This window comes from Rattus norvegicus, chromosome 9 (genome assembly GCF_036323735.1).
Source record: "Rattus norvegicus strain BN/NHsdMcwi chromosome 9, GRCr8, whole genome shotgun sequence".
Lineage (NCBI taxonomy): Eukaryota > Metazoa > Chordata > Mammalia > Rodentia > Muridae > Rattus > Rattus norvegicus.
In genome coordinates, this window is record NC_086027.1 from 65838822 (window position 1) to 65855519 (window position 16698).

The following is a 16698-nucleotide window of genomic DNA, read 5'->3' on the forward strand; positions in this document are numbered from 1 at the left end:
GTTACAGAAAACAAAAATCCCTTACACTAATTTTGAAACCTGTAGATTAGGTTGGCCTGAAGGTTATATGATGTTGCCCAGACGGACTTCAAGCTTGTTCTATAAACCTCTGCCTGTCTTCCCAAGAGCTGGGATCAAAGATGCATGCCACTATGTCTGGCTTAAAATAATTAATTTAAATGGATTCAGAAGTGAATTGATACTGCAGTAAGGGGCTAGAGAGATAGCTCAGTGGTTAAGAGCACTGACTGCTCTTCCAAAGGTCCTGAGTTCAAATCCCAGAAAACACATGGTGTCTCACAACCATCTGTAATGAGATCTGATGGCCTTTTCTGGTATGTCCGAAGACAGCTACGGTGTACTCATATACATAAAATAAATATTTAATAAAAAGAGTTGAGGCCAATGCCTGTGCTCAGTAGATCCTTACAGATTCTTGGAGTTGATCACAGCATCTCATCACCAGGTCTTAATTAAATGTGTGTTTTAATCACACAAAAGTGTATTTGCCACCTCATTTTCATTGGAGTTCCTGCGAATTCATAAACAAAATAACAGAATGAATGATGGAGTAGTATTTAGCAAGTTATGATTTGCAGAGTGTGGTATTTCTACTAGGCTTTGAGGTTTCAAAATGTTTTCACAAATATTGGACCATCCATACCACTACCAGTTTGGTTCATTTCCCGTGACTTTGGTTTGGTTGAGGGCTATACCCTTGCTAAGCATGTGTTCAGTGACTGAACTCCAGTCTCAGTTTTTCCCTTCTGTTTAGATGAGGATGGTAGGTTAGAGACGTAACTTAGTGTTATGTGACCTGGGATGATGGTGCAACCCTGAGAACCCAGCTTTTTATGGTTCCAAACCCCACTTTAGTCTTCAGGGCTTTGCCTTATAAACATCAACCTAGCAGATGTGAACTAGCCACACAGGGCTGGCTCTGATTGTCCAGTGGTTAGGGATGGGGGATAACCATCCCATGCACTAGAATCTTGGAAAATGGATCATTTTAGGAAGAGCTTTGTTAATTTATCTTATTTTTGAGGTTATATCATTTCACCTTCTCTTTTCTTTCTTCAAAGAATTCCATATATCTCTCCTTGCTTTGCTTTTTCAAATTCACAACCTCTTTTTATTGTTGTGTGTGTGTGTGTGTGTGTGTGTGTGTGTGTGTGTGTGTGTGTATTCCTCTTCACTATTGGAAAGTATGCTTTCTATTTGAATACCTTTCTTCCTTTCTCTCTCTCTTTCTTTCTTTCTTTCTTTCTCTCTTTCTTTCTTTCTTTCTTTTTCTTTCTTTCCTTATGTAGATCAGGCTAGCCTCAAACTCATGATGTAGCTAGTGATTTCTTGATACTCTAGTATCTACTACCTGAGTACTGGGATCATAGCTTGGTCTACCATACCCAGTTTATGTGATGTTGAGATGAAAACAGGGCTTCATGCAGACTTTATATCCCCAGCCTTTATCAACCACATAGTAAGCTTTCTTCCCCCCACCTCTGAGCCCTGCAAAGCATTGTTTTTGTTGACCATATATGAAGCACTGTCCTAGGGCACTGACTGGAATGCAGATGCAAAGTTTGGGTATCAAGAAGAACACAATATAAGAACTACACCATGCTGTGAGATCCAGGATGGTGGGAAGCCTTGGGAACTGTGTGACCACAGGATTTGCAACACATCAGCAAAACTGTCTGGACAGACTTCATGATGTTGAAACCGGTTAGACCCCAGAATGGGGATAATGAATGTAGGGTGAGCAGGAGGTAGATAGATGATCCAGGGAAGATTGCTGGGGAAAATATGCCACTTCCTTTTTCCCTTATCTATTATTTTCAGCATCCTTTTTGGATATCTTCTGGGGCAGAAGCTATTAGCTGACTCCACATACACACTCTCCTTGGAGCTAATGGTATAGCCAGAAACACTTCCCTTCCCTCCCGTGTATTCCGACATAGGGCTTGTAAAAACTCTCCAAGATAGACGTATGGAATTGTTTATTACTCCCCATCCATGTCTATGGAAAGTAGAAGTGACAGCCAGAGCTCTAACAGTTATTATGGACCATGAAGAGTGAACACAGACCAACAAATGCAGGGAAAATGGAACCTTGGATGGAGGTCAGGGAACTCTGACAGTTTTGTGAAGCCAACTTACCTTAGTCATGTCATATACCTGAGGAGACAATGTCTTAGTATTTTTCTGTCCCCTTTCCCTCGTATATGCAGCTAAGCCTTTCAAAACCACTCTAGAAGACGATTTATATTTTCTCTTGTATTTATAGTCCACCCCACAAAGCAGTGACTCTTCTGGAAGTCCAAACATTTCTTTGAATTTCCTTGGAAATAGAAGCAGCTAGTACGAGGTTGTCCCCAGGCAGAGCTGCTCATGTGTCTGGCTGTAGTTTTCACTTTACAGTTTATCTCTGGTGAACTCCAGCCTCTAAACATGCAGAAGGCATGTGGAGTGTGGAACTACCTTGTTAAAAGTCTAATTATCCCTCCATTGCTTTCCTTCCTGGCCTCCACGCCCCAAACCAGAGCTCACTTACATTTGTACTGAGAATGTGGGTCACCCCCAAGTTAAGTTCTTGCTAGCCCTCAAAAAAACTTCAGTTGTCTGCATTTCTGTAAACACCTAGTTTTAGCTGTCTGTCCTTAAGATAGAGTTACCTGGCATGTAGGCTACAAACTGTCATGGAAAAAGGAAAGAAAAATTAATCTGCCCACCCACCAAAGCAGAGAGATAAGAAAAGGAAAAAGGCAGGAAAAATTGACCTTATCTAAATACCCAAATCATTTTTTAAACTTACTTTCTCTGCAACTAAACAGTTGCTCTTTCCTTATTAACTTTAGTCTTTAGAGTAATTTTTTCCATGGTAAGCACTTTCTAAAAAATCATTTTCGCACATTTCTCAGATACATCAATCCTTCCAGCATCCCTCTAAGCACACATTATGGTGCCCAAGCTCTAAATATAAAAGACTTTTATTATGTCCATTAACCATGGACATATGTGCTCCAAAAGTTTCCTGACACGCAGTCATTTGTGGTTTTTTAATTATAAACAGAAAATATTCACTAGAAAAATAAAGAAGTGAGCCCACAAATATCTTTTCACACTTGAATTTTGTTCATATATGACAAGACAGTGGCTAAACGACTCTTCAGGTCGCCCATGATAGCAGGTGAGCATGAGTATGTTCAGATATGCTGAGACACATATGTAGTTAACGTGTGTGTTCAGATATGCTGAGAGAGACACACAGTTCACATGTGTATGTTCAAGTATGCTGAGAGACACACAGTTAACATATGTGTGTTCAGATATACTGAGATAGACACACACACAGTTTATATGTGCAATTAAATCCACACGCTGAAAAGAACCGAAACATCTATAACTGCGGGTACCACTGTCTTCTTTCTAAAACATTTTTCTTAGATTCTCCAGGTCTTGTTCCACTGGAAGACTTAAAGTGGGAAAGGGGGAACCATGCCCAGTAAACTATTTGACAAAAACAAAGTCAGATTTATTGAATGCGTTTTATTTAACAACCAAAAAATTCTAACAGCCTAACAATGCACATAAGTTAAAAATTATCACTTAGTGATAACAAAGATAGTTGATTTACATGGAAAAAAGAACATTTACAATATGTTAATCCTTATTCACATTATTGATACTGCAATAAAACACAATTTGTTTTTTTTTTCTTCATTTCACAAAAAAAAAAAAAAGGCGGGAAATTGTGCTTTGTCAAGAGGCACTACAAGAGAAAGTTTCTTCTTCCAAATAGATATTATATGACAGATATTGAATAAATAGACATATATGCATTGTAATTCGCAAAGATCTGGCAAGACCACAGGCTAAAATGCCCACAGATTCACTTAGAATCACTGCAAACTCGGCAGTGAAATTAAAAAACAAAAGGCAAGACTTAGCATTGAAAAATACCTAATAAATTTTTGGTTGAAGTGTAAAAGATACCAAATGCGGATGCCATCGATCGATGAACCACCTGTAAGAGCTTGGCAAAAAAATCGGTGTGGAGGGTGTGTACAGAGTGACTTCAGCAACAGTGTCAGAAGACAATTTGGAAAGAGTAACTCGGAGATCAGGAAGCAGCAACTGTGAACTCTCGGATTAAAGCTGCAGCATCTACAGAAAGGGGAAGGGCAGGCCCAGGCCTCGATTGCAAACAGCCATCCTTTTGCAAAGACGCGTGACACTCACGTCAAGGTTAACTGTTTTAAACATCATTATTTGAAAAAGTACAGGAAAACGTCCCTTTGAAAACTCCAGAGGTTACTAAGCAGCTAGAATTAGCTTGTATTGCAACGTGTCTTCTCCCTGTATAGTGTAATTTCTGAGTTAATATCTACACATAGAGGTTTGTTTTTTTTAAACTCCTACCTCTTATACCTTTCAAATATATAAATAGTATTAACAGTTATATTACAATGTTTGTGTAGTAAACAGAAAATAAATTTCAAAGTGATATTGCATGAGGTCTTTGACAAGGTTGCATGAGGATACAACTCAAAAACAAGACAAAACAAAACAAAATCCAACCGTGCGGGACTGTTGAGTGGCCGTCTCAAGCCTGGAGTGGGTTCTGGGGGCCTGGCCCCTTGCTATCTCTGTCAGTGGAACTGGAAGGGAATGCTACTGTTTCTAATAGGAAACTGGAGGAGACTTGGCAAAGTGTGGTAGACTGCAGCTTAACGCTTGTTTCACAAAACAGCCCGTTGGCATTAGTTCTGCTTTACGTAAGGTAAGCGCAATGTGGGGCACTGGGACAATTATTTCCTTTTCCGATGAGTAGGTGACTCTGCTGAAATTGCTTCCCTTACTTTATTTATTGCCTGGAGGTGCATAATGATTCCAAACCAGGTTCCTGTCAGGGCTGCCATGGCAGGGGAAGGGCAGAGGCACGTGAGCTCAGGGTCTGCAGAGGTTTGGCTAAGCGAAGGGGGTTTGTGAAGAAAAGAAGTCCAAACGGAAGAGGAGTAAGAAACGCTTGGGGAGCGGGGCGGGTGGAGATTCATTTGAGTGGAAGCCCCTCAAACCGGGCAGAAACTTCTTTCTCTAACCTAGCATTACCTTGAACTATGCTCTATTTAAAACAAAACAAAATGAAAACAAAAACAAAAGAAATCCAGAAAACAAAAATGAAACGAAAGGAAACAGTAACATCCCAACAATTTTAAATGAGCAGGCTTAATAATTTTAAGATTTGAAGCCACAAGCAGGTAAATAAACTTCACGACAAAATGTGGCTCATAGCATGGATCCCATAGGTCATCCAATATCAGAATGTCATTCATCGAGACTGCGCTAAAGGTCAAGTTTCCCCTGCACTGAACTTGGCTCGGGATTCCACCACAGAATACACCTGCTCGCTACAGTGCTGACATACTCAGTAACGGAGTGCGGAAGGTCACGGCGTTGCGTCATTGTCTTAAAGTGTGCATTATGTCCTTAGGAGTCATTTGCCTTACGTCGTTTTTTAACAGGCCCTGGTTGTCTCTCACTTTACTCTCTTCTTTCCTCTTTTCTCTCTTTTTTTTTTTTTTTGGCAGTGTTATTTTGTTAAATACATACCTCAAAAATTACCCATTAAGCTGCCAGATAGGAAGCCATAGAATTAAAAAAAAAAATCAGGGACAAACACACAAAATAAATAGGAATTCAAAAATAGTTACCCCGCCCTGAGAGCAGGCTGCAGTTTCTCCAAAAGTCAAAGCGACTCACTGTGAAGTGGTATTATTTTTTATACATACACGAGTCTTTTGTTTAAGAACTCATTTCACAGTCTAGTCCTTCAAATTGTAAAGTTCTCTGTCCCATGCAATTTTTAATATATATATGTAAATATAGAGATATGTACATATACATATACACACACACTCGTAGCTTCCTTCATTTATTTCCTGGGTCTTCCCATCCTGGAACTTGTCTGGTGTCTCTTCGTAGGTCCAAGAATGATGGCAGGGTCTCCCGTGACTAGAATTACTATGGTCCAGTCAATTGTAAAAGTTTAACACTTAGTGTCTTTGCCAAGGCGACGTCTGATTCAGAAACTCTGAGTTCACTCAGTCTATAGGCTATCCTGTGTAACAGAGGAATGCCATTAAGGGTAAGAAAAATAAAACAGACATAAAATAAAAAACAAAATAAAACAAAGCCGAGAGGAACTTTAAAAGAAACTAAAGCGGAAAGTCCTTGGACCCATGTATTGCGCTGCCTGTGGAGCTCACATTATCTCTGGTCAGTTTCAGCAGGGGCCACCTTGTTCTTCTCTGCGCTCTCCTCCTCGGCCTCCACCTTGTACATCTCGTCCGAGCCTTCCTCGCTGTCGTTCTCCTCAGACTCTGTCAGCAGCTCCTCGTCCTTATACTCCGCCACGTCCACCGCGGAGCCCAGATGCTCCTTCAGCTTCCCATGATGCTTCACATGGTACCTCTGGTTCTGGAAGAACTTGATGATGGTGTGTTTAGGGAGATCCAACTGGGCTGAGAGTGTGTGGATGGCTTCTTGGTCAGGATAGAGGCCTACATCATGGATGAAGCTTTGAAGGATGCCCAGTGCTTCCAAGGAGATCTTTGTGCGAGACCGAGGTTTTTTGGCACAACTGTCTTCTGTTGGAGGAGGTGGTGGGGGTGCTTCTTCTCTGGGAGGGGAGCTCTCCTTAGTTGGCTGGGACTGCTGTCGATGAAGGACCTGAAAAGCAGAAGAGGGAAGACTTAGTGTGACTGGGATCTTAAGTTTGCAAGGCCACCAGACCTCTGCGGCATTCATTATCTCCTTCAGACTACACTCAGACAAAGGCAAGTCTTGGGAAAGCTGAAATCATTTCTGAAGATTTAGATTCTCATCTATGAAATGTGAAATCCTAAGAGTCATGTGAGCCAGGTAAGGTAGGACACGCTTGTATAACTCCAACGTGAAGGAGGTGAGGGCAGGAAGATGTCCACGAATCTGAGTTTATTGGGCTACACTGAAATTTGATGCCTGACTAGACTGCAGAGCAAGACTTTGTTTCAACAACAACAACAACAAGGAAAGAAAAGAAAAAAAAGAAAAGAATCGGATAAACTAAACCATCATTGAAATTGTGGGCCATTGAGTAGTTAAGCCATGTACCTGAGGTTATATGGAGCAGGGCTTCATTGAGGAGCTTGGCTTTAAATCACCTCCACTTGTAAAGATACCCAATTGCACTAATGACAGGTACTACAGTTCAACTTTAGACTCCTCTGCAAGCTGGGGGAGCTAGGCAGGTCTTTGAACCTCCATCTCATCTTGTGTCAGAGAAGGATTAAGAAAGTAGCATCCTGCTGGGAAGAGAGAGGCTCCCAGGCCCAACCAGGATGACATTAGCTGAAATACCCAACAAAGGGGAGAGAGAACCTGTAGAGACCCCCTCTAGTAGATAGCATGGCTACCAGGTGAGGGATGGAGCCACCCACCCATCTCAAAAATTTTAACCCAGAAATGTTCCTGTCCAAAGGAAAGACAGGGATAAAGTATGGAACAGAGACGGAAGGAACGGCCATCTAGAGATTCACCCACCTAGGGATCCATTCCCTCTGCAGACACAAACCCTGATGCCAAGAAGCGCTTGCTGACAGAGGCCTGGTATGGCTGGTCCCTGAGAGGTTCTACCAGCACCTGACCAATACAGATGCAGATACTCACAGCCAACCATTAGACTAAGCTGGGGGACCCCAAAGAAAGAGTTGGAGAAGGACTGAAGGATAAGGAGGGGGTTGCAATCCCATAGAAGAACAATAGTATCAACTAACTGGATTCCCCAGAGCTCCCAGGGACAAAACACCAACCAAAGAGCACATATAGAGCAACTGTGGCTTCAGCTGCATATGTAGCAGAGGATGGCCTTTTCTGACATCAATGGGAGGGGAGGACCTTGGCCCCATGGAGGCTTGATGCCCCAGGGTAGGGGGATGCTAGAGCAATGAGGTAGGAGTAGGTGAGTGGGTGAAGGAGCACCTCATAGAGGCAAAGGGGAGGGGAGAGAGGGGGAATAGGATGGGGGTTGTGTGGAGGACATCATTGGAAATGTAAACAAAAAACGAAAGAAAGAAAGAAAAAGGAAGTGGCATCTCAAGCATGGCTCAGATATTAAATGCATACTGTATAAGCAATACACTGTCCTGAAGGGCAGAGGCAACAGGGAATCTTCTCAGTAAGGGGGCATAGTCACTGCTCAGTGCTTCTTGGGAAAGCAAATGAGCTCAACTCTGCCCACTGAGACTGGATTTGGCCCAGGAAGTCACAACTAGCCTATCCCTGGCTTGGTGCAAACTTCCAGTCAGTGATAATCATTGGTCTTCTTGGCCACATAGTTCCCCAGGTGGTAGAGAGAAATAGTACTTTGAAATGGATAACACACCCTTCATCGAATGAAAAAAAAAATCTTATCTTCTTTTAGTTCTGATTTTGCTCTTTAAATATTATTTTAAATATGTAAAAAATTTCAAGCAATTTAAGATTCTGTATGTTTAAATTTTAATTGACTGCTTTAACCACATTTAGATAGGCATTTTAATATCCCTATAAACTAATTAACCCTGTTTTGAACATACTTCCAAGTTTCTATTTCTTAATTTTTAATTGCAAGATTTACTAGCTAGCTGTTAAAATTTAAATATTTCTTTTCTTTTTTTTTCATAAGTATACCTCTTTTTATTTCTACCTATGCTACACGTTCATGAAAGAAAACCCTAAGTGGGCCTCAGCCACCACTGTTACCACTGCATGAAATAACTTCCATTTTAATATGAACTTACTGACTCTACGAAGACTGGAAGGGAGAATGTCACCCAGCAAGGAGACATGGCCAACACTGCAGCTGTCTTGCAGCTACATGTCGCAGAATTAAAAGGCAGCAATGGTCATCTCTGCTGAGAGGCGGGCGGTCATGCACAGAGGAGAGGATCACAATGCCTGTGCTAAGACGCTGCCCAACTTCCTGTGTCCTCTCTGAGCCCATTATAACGACAGGGTCACTTAAAAATGACACATGCTTCTTCTTTACAATTTTCAAATATTTTGTGAAAGGTTCTCCCAAACCAGGGTTCCAGATTACACATTTCCAGAGTCCAGGGAGAATTAGGTCCAAGCAACACAGAAAAAGAAGTGTATGTAGCCACACTTAAAAAAAACCCAAATCACCCATGGTATCATCCCTGCCACCATTCCTCCCAGCACAGGACTAGCCATGTGGTCCATTGCTTAACTAAGAACCAGCATTGGCCTCAAAGCAGCTAAAGGTGAGAGAATCTGCCATTTGCACCAGTCTCTGGGGCCTTTGATGAAAAGCCTACTTGCACAAGTGAAAACATGCAGCTTTTTATAGAATTTAATAAATAGTAGAGGAGATAAAATATGGCAGCCACAGGAATAGGTTGTTTTTCAAATTACTACCACTAACTATGAAAGCTGAAAGGGGCTCGGCATGGTGGCCCACAGCTGTATAAGCATGTGGGAAGCTTGGAGAACAAAGAACCTCAACCACAAGGCCAGCCTGGGCTACATAATGAGACTACCTACTATAATCAGCTGCTGGCTGGTAGCAGAAAGAAACAGAAAACAATGGACTATAAAACAGAGGACTAGCGTCCAAATAGTGCTGACCAATTAAAGGCAATGTTCTTAGCGTTTTTGTTACCACTTTCAACTAAGAACAAACTCATGTGGTCTGATGTGGTGAGCTGGCATCAGCAAAAAAAGTGAGACCTCCGTTATTCCAACGTCCTAATTATCCCCGCCAGGGAGAGCGGGGCTGCATTGCAGGCTCCCAGGGCTCTCGGTGGCTTTGACAACAGGAGGATGTGTGCTCAGGGCCTATGATGTGGGCAGTGTGAGCGTGCTAATAAATAAACCTCTGTGTCAACAGGTGAGGGGCTCGGCTTTTGGTGAGAAAGAGGACTGGAATCAGGGACAAAGTACATTCTAGCCGGACATGTGCTCAAGCACGAGTGGTCCCTATTAGAGCAACTCTGTTAATTGGAAAACAAAAGAGAATTAAAGTGCTCCATTTTCTAAATTATGCTTGCCTTCTGTAGTAAAAGCCAGCAGAACGGTTCCATTTAATTGAATAATTAGATTGGTTCTTAAGGGGTTTCCATTGTGCGCTCAGTAGATTTAAAGAGATTTTCCAAAACTATACTTTGAAGTTACTATAATCTTTCTGCATGATAGCATTTGCTCTCCTTAGGCCCTACCAGTTGGACTACTCCACTTCCCCTCGTTTCCTAGGACGGAGCACCACAACACAAATGCACAAAGAGGACAAATGTGAGACACAATAACGAGACTAGCAGAACGGCTTACTCACGGCTTACTTGATTCTAAAATAGAGAAATAGAAAGGTAATCCTACAATTCTTCATGACAGTGTAGTCTGGACAAAGAGGTAACTGGGAATGTGCTGCACTGGAGGACACTCCTCTACACGGTCAGGAGTATAGGGAGAAATCAGGCTGGAAAAAATGGACTCCCAGGGGACTTTGCAGATCACAGACTAGTAAAGCCTTTCTAAAAAGAGATACTGGCAATAAAAATTCCCCATAAAATGAAATGTACTTTCTGACCAAGCAATACAGAAGAGTGGGTTGGTGGGCATGACAATACAGGCATAAAGTGAGTTCTAGTATTTTCTAACAGACATGAAAAGATCAGGCAAAATACAGAAGACAAAATGAACATCTATCTCTAAAAGTGAACTGCCTTATAAGTTACTGAGTCTTTTGCTTGTATCTTGCTACTGGCCAATGACTGTCTGCCTCCCAACCATAGCACGTAAAACATCTAGAAAGTAGTGATCTCCAAAGATGTCTGCCACAACTATCTTTACTTTTCCAAAATGTTCTACCCCCACTAGTCGAAGAACTACCGTCTCTAGATAGTTTCTAGCAAAAGGTCTGAATGATGTTTCATCTATCCAGGGTCTGTGCATTCTTTTTGGGTAGTGCTTTCCACAATGAGCACAGTACGTGGGGAAACAGGAAGTGCAGCTTCACACCTCCAACTCTCTCACTTACAAATGGTCTTTGCCAAGAGCAAACTCAGTCCATGCACTCTCCAATTCCTCTCATCTAGAGGTTAGTAGCAATTCATTCTCTATTATCTATCTGTTTGTCTGTCTGTCTGTCTGTCTGTCTGTCTGTCTGTCTGTCTATCTATCCATCCATCTACCCACCCACCCACCCACCCATCCACCCATCCATCCATCCATCCATCCATCCATCCATCCATCCATCCATCCATCCATATCTCTCTCTTCCTCCATTTCTTCCCTGATTTCTCCCACTAATAATTTTAGCTTCTTTCTTTCTCACAGGACAGGTTTATAATCTCACTTCAGTAAGTCATGGTTTTCCTGTCTGAATATGTTATGGCACCTGTCTGCTTCCTTTTAGTAAGTAGAATGGGTCAAGGTTAAGTCTGTGTCTCCAGAAAATACCATGGGAGACACCCCACTGATCCTTGGTGGACACACTTGCAAGCAATCCCATTCCAGAGTTCATTGGGAAGTTCTTGCATTTATTTATAACTTGCTAGGTTATTTTAATCTTTTTTAAATTTTTTGAGATTATAATATAATTATAAAACTTTTCTCTTCTATTCCCTCCAAAGCCTTCCATATGTTCTCTGCTCTGTTTCAAATTCATGGATTCTTTTTTCTTCACTTGTTCTCTCTCTCTCTCTCTCTCTCTCTCTCTCTCTCTCTCTCTGTGTGTGTGTGTGTGTGTGTGTGTGTGTGTGTGTGTGTGTGTGTGCGCGTGTGTGTGTGTTTTCAAGGCTGGACAGTCATTGGTATGCTCCTCCCTAGGGAAGACTTTTCTTGCTCATTCTCATTATTCTTTTGCTGCCTTTAGTTCCTGTGTCGGAGTGAGGCCCTGGAGTTTTCCTCCTTCAGCGTTGGTGTGACAGCTGATGCCATCCTTGTTCTGGCTAGTTTTTAACATCTACAGTCACATAAAACCTGTAGTAACAAGAATACAAGTGTTCCCCAGTGATAGAATAAGTAAACTATTATATTATATTATATTATATTATATTATATTATATTATATTATGAAGGATGCCAAGCCAACTAGCCCACTGTGGGGAACTACCACAAACTTATTGCTGTGCAAAAGGAGTCAGGTTCGAAAGACTAAAGATTCTACTTATGGGAGAGCCAAGAAAGAAAGAAAAAACAAAAAACACACTGCAATAAGAAAGCCCGAAGCAATTGGGCGGTGGTGCACGCTTTTAATCCCAGCACTCAGGAGGCAGGGCAGGCAGATCTGAGTTTGAGGCCAGCCTGGTCTACAGAGCAAGTTCCAGGTCAAGTGGCAATGCCATGGAGCACACTGTCATTGAGAGTTACTGACTGAAAGGTTAGGAGACAGTCTTTGGGAGATGCTGAAAATATTCTCTGCATTGATGTGGGTATTGATTAAAGGGATGAAAACAGGTCTGAAAGATTATTCTGTATGTTTAAGAGCTATGATTTTACTTTTGATTTTTACTGTACCACCACTCAAGAGGAAAAAAAAAAAGCTATGGGTCCAGAACCAGTGTGATGTGGTGCAGCTGTGAAATATATCAAGCAAGAGGTTTGAGAATTCAAAGGCAGCTTGGGCTGTACACTGAGACTTGTTCTTACAACCAGGCAAAACTTTTAGGGCCCAATGGTTGCTCTTTAATCTCTAATGCTGCACCATCTTCCTGTGATGTTCTGACATAATAAAACACATCACTTTGTAAAGACAGCAAATGCCTCTACTTTCAACCTTTATGTACCCACTAATTCTTCTTGGTTCTTTTGGGTTTTGGAATTTTCTGTCACAAATGCATTTTTGGTATTTCTATAACAAGATTCCTGAAAAGCATATTTTCAAACCTCTCTATCATGGCATCATTCATTTGTTTTCAACATGACTATGGTGGGAGGGGTCACAGTATTGACATATACAAATTCCAGTGGTAGAAAGTAGCAGTCAGAATGGATATTAGCATCCATGAAATCTAAGCCAAATGCTTCAAATATATATATATATATATATATATATATATATATATATATATATATTCTATGTACATTACATATGATATAGATCACATATATACTTTATTTCATGGTAATCCCATGTTTTGACCCACATAATAAGAAAACCAAATATGTTCAGCACTCACAGCTTGTGACAGAACATGCATTCTGTATCTCTTGGGTCTGAACATGAAGCCCATGAGCAGAGTGTACAGAGGGAGGCTGAGTAGGTCCTTAGAGCAGAGGGGAAACAAACTCCTAGTCAGACATCCCAGAGGAGGATTATGAGTGGCAGAAACACACAGGTGAAGGAGGTGCTCCAGAGAGGTGACTGGGGAAAGCTCACTGAGGAAGCAGCATAGGTGAATGGTCTGAAGGAGAGGGGGAAGGCAGGGAGCGGCCTGACATGTATGAAAAGTGCTCCAGAAAAAGGAAGCAAGCAAACAGGCTGGGAGAAAAGGACAAGCATGCAGTATCTGGAAAACAACAAGGCTAGCCCACTGGAGTACACTCTCCAATGCAGGGGCCATGGCTGCAGACAGCTTGACATTTATTCCATGTGTGTGCTAATGTGTGAGCATGTCTGTGGAATGAGGTCAGAGGTCAGCTTTGGATGTCTATTCCCAGGCACCTTTAACTCCCCATGCTTCATTTTTTTTTTTTTTTTTGACACAGGGTCTGGAATGCACTGAGGAAGCTAGACTGGCTGGCCATTTAGTTGCAGGAATTCACCAGTCTCAACCTCTCCAGCACTGGGATTAGGAGCACACCACCATGGGTTCTGGATATAAACTCACGTCCTAGTACGTGTAGCAAGCACTTTAGCAAGTGAGCTATTTTTCCGGACATCCCCCCAACTTACATTTAAATTAATTTAAATATATTTTTAAAACGGCCTTCAGTTCTTCAGCCTCTTAGCCACATCACAGGTGCTTGGACACCTCCTGTGTACAACACTAAGACGGACGGCCTGGGCCAAGGTGCTCCATATTCATATAAAGTACTTGGTCCTGCACTGTCAAGCAGTGACACCAGAGAGAGATGGATCCAGTCCTGGAGCATGTGGAGCTCAGGGTGATACAATCCCCGAGAGACCGTGATCATATGATCTATTCTAGCCAAAACCACAGCTTGAGCTGTAAAATACTAGTATAAGACACAGGGCGAATAGCTGTGTGCTCATGTACTAAATCCGAAATATTCAAGTTATACTGTGTTCCTAGATCATCAGTAAATTATTCCACATAAGAACATTAGTGTAAAGTAGCCAGAAATGTGCCTAGACATTTCTACCCTCGAAGAAATAATTAGTCTACATTTAATTGACGGCTGCCTTCTTCAGCTGTGGCACTTACCGCACCTAAAAGGAATTGTGTTACACAATCTTAGCTTTGAGTTGGCAGAGAGAAAAGTAGATCCACTCACCAAATATCTGGGTACTTACAGGGGTACCTACAACAACTGGACCCATTCATTTAGAGGGCTTCTAAATAAGGAGGTCTAGGTCCAACAATTGAGAGTTGGTGAATAAGTAAGCCATGGGCTTACTTAAATGAGTTAAAAGTTCAAAGCCTGGTAAAGTTCCTTTCTTTTTATTTTCTGAAATCTCTCTGAGCTGAGATATTAACACATGTGTACATGAATGAACATGAAACTAACAATTCAGGAAGAAAAGTTGTAGATATATTTCTAAGGGATGCCATCATCCAAACAGAGCCTTCCTGACCAGTTACAAAGCAGAGCTATAATATGGACACATGTTGCTTCTCTGTCTTAAAACTAAAACCTTGGAGAACAGAAGGAGCTCACGGTACCATGACAAAAGCCGACGGAGAGAGATAAAGCCCTCTTCTTAAAGCTCTCAGCGTTCAAATAGATTTTGAAGGCCTCAATGAAAACCAGCTGGGAGCCATGTGTAAAGTATAATGGTTCTTGCCTGCAGGGAAGGAAGTAAGATCTTGAATGATTAAGTTTAGGAAAGTATATAATTCACTGTATCATTACGGGGTGAACTGGATTACTTATAATAAGCCAAGACTTTGTGGTCGTTTTTATATAGAGAAAATGAGAAATGATTATGGAGGTGACTGTAGAGGGTGGTGGAAGCATGGTAACAGGTTAATGCAGCTTTCCAGGTGGCCAAGTGTGGCTCTCTAGGACAAGATTCACCCACACAAGTAAGCCTTGTTCACAGCATAAGGCACAGCAGCAGGAGGTGACTAGGACAAGGACAATCTTCTGTCCACATCTACTAAGCGTTAAAGTCAAAATCTTTTACCCACTTTGTTTTACCTCATCTATGCCAATAAATAATCAAAAAAATATTTCTGCATCAAAAATTCCAAGAAAAAATATATAAACCAACAAGAACAATTGGTTGAAAGCCCTTTGGCATAAGTCCACTGTAGCACACCAAACACAGGAACGGGTGCATGGTATTATTTTTACCCGTTACTATATATAAAATGTCCTGTACTTGAGGTTTCAACAACTCAGTGGCAAGTTTCCCTCCACCCCATCAAAACCAGCAGTAGAGACTATTAATTTGAGTCTAAAAATTCAGCAGGGGAAACACCTAACATTGGTGATTATAAACTGGAGGAATCAACTGTACGACCAACGTAGCTCACCCACTGGGCTGTGAACTGTGGATGTCGTGCCTAGCTAAATGCTCAGGACTTCTTGGTTATGCTGCACTGAGCCAATCCCACATCTCTGGTCTCTGTTTCTAGCTTTAGCTTTGCTTTTACCTGTTGAGCACTGGCTCTTCTTCCTGCTATTAATCTACATGTAGTAAGTAAGGACATTGTCACCAAGTGTAGGCATTTACTTCTAGCATCTATCTGAGAACACACACACACACACACACACACACACACACACACACACACACACACACACGTATATATTCTCAGAATATATATATGTTAAGAACAAACACTTATGAAGTTGATGTATATAGAATACATATACTTATGAATGAATATATATATATATATATATATCGCTATTTCTGCTCTTCTAGGGCACTAGATAACTCATAACAATCAACTGTTTAGAAGTTTCAAGCAAGTTTGGGGTTATAAAGTTCTAGTTTCAAGGCAGGTCCTACTCCAAGTACCACTATTTGTCGGCCTTGAGAATCTGGAGCAAGCTATTCTGAGTCTGTGTTTGGCACCTTGGCAGATCATTTTTGCAGTATTAAGAAGAAAGATTAAGCAAGATCATACCTATGAAATATTTGGCAGAGGTCTGACCATAACCAAAGCCTTTTTAAAAAGCAATTTTCATTTCAAAGGATTTATTTTATTAACCATGTACATATGTATATGTGAATATGTGCATGTTGAATAAGAAGGCAGAGGGGACACCTAAAGCTGGAGCTACGGGCAGTTATGAGCTGCCCAATGTGGGTGCTGAGAATGAAATTGGAGTGTCTGGAAGAGAACAGTATGTGCTCTTAACCGCTAAGCCATCTTTCCAACTCTAAGCATGTTTCATTTTTAAAATGTGAGAAATACTTAAAGAACAATACTAAATTCCTCATGCATTTTTCTGTCAATATGCTTATTATTAAAAATAGCAACAATTTCAGGGATTGGCCCTTTCACCTTAAGGGTCCAG

At 41.4% G+C, this 16698-nt stretch overlaps 1 protein-coding gene across 4 annotated transcripts in view; it reads right to left on the minus strand.

Annotated features, from left to right (window-relative positions):
• Window positions 1–3529: 3529 nt before the first annotated feature.
• The window catches only part of Satb2 (SATB homeobox 2), a 186219-nt gene continuing 173050 nt past the window's right edge, over window positions 3530–16698 (minus strand). For 3 of the 4 annotated variants that reach the window (XM_017596603.3, XM_008767129.4, XM_063267604.1), the window contains one exon: window positions 3530–6732. In XM_017596603.3, coding sequence (XP_017452092.1) covers window positions 6271–6732 — 462 coding nt within the window. In that variant the 3' untranslated portion in view covers window positions 3530–6270. The remainder of the gene's footprint in view (window positions 6733–16698) is intronic. The other variant, NM_001109306.1, reaches the window with a different exon arrangement.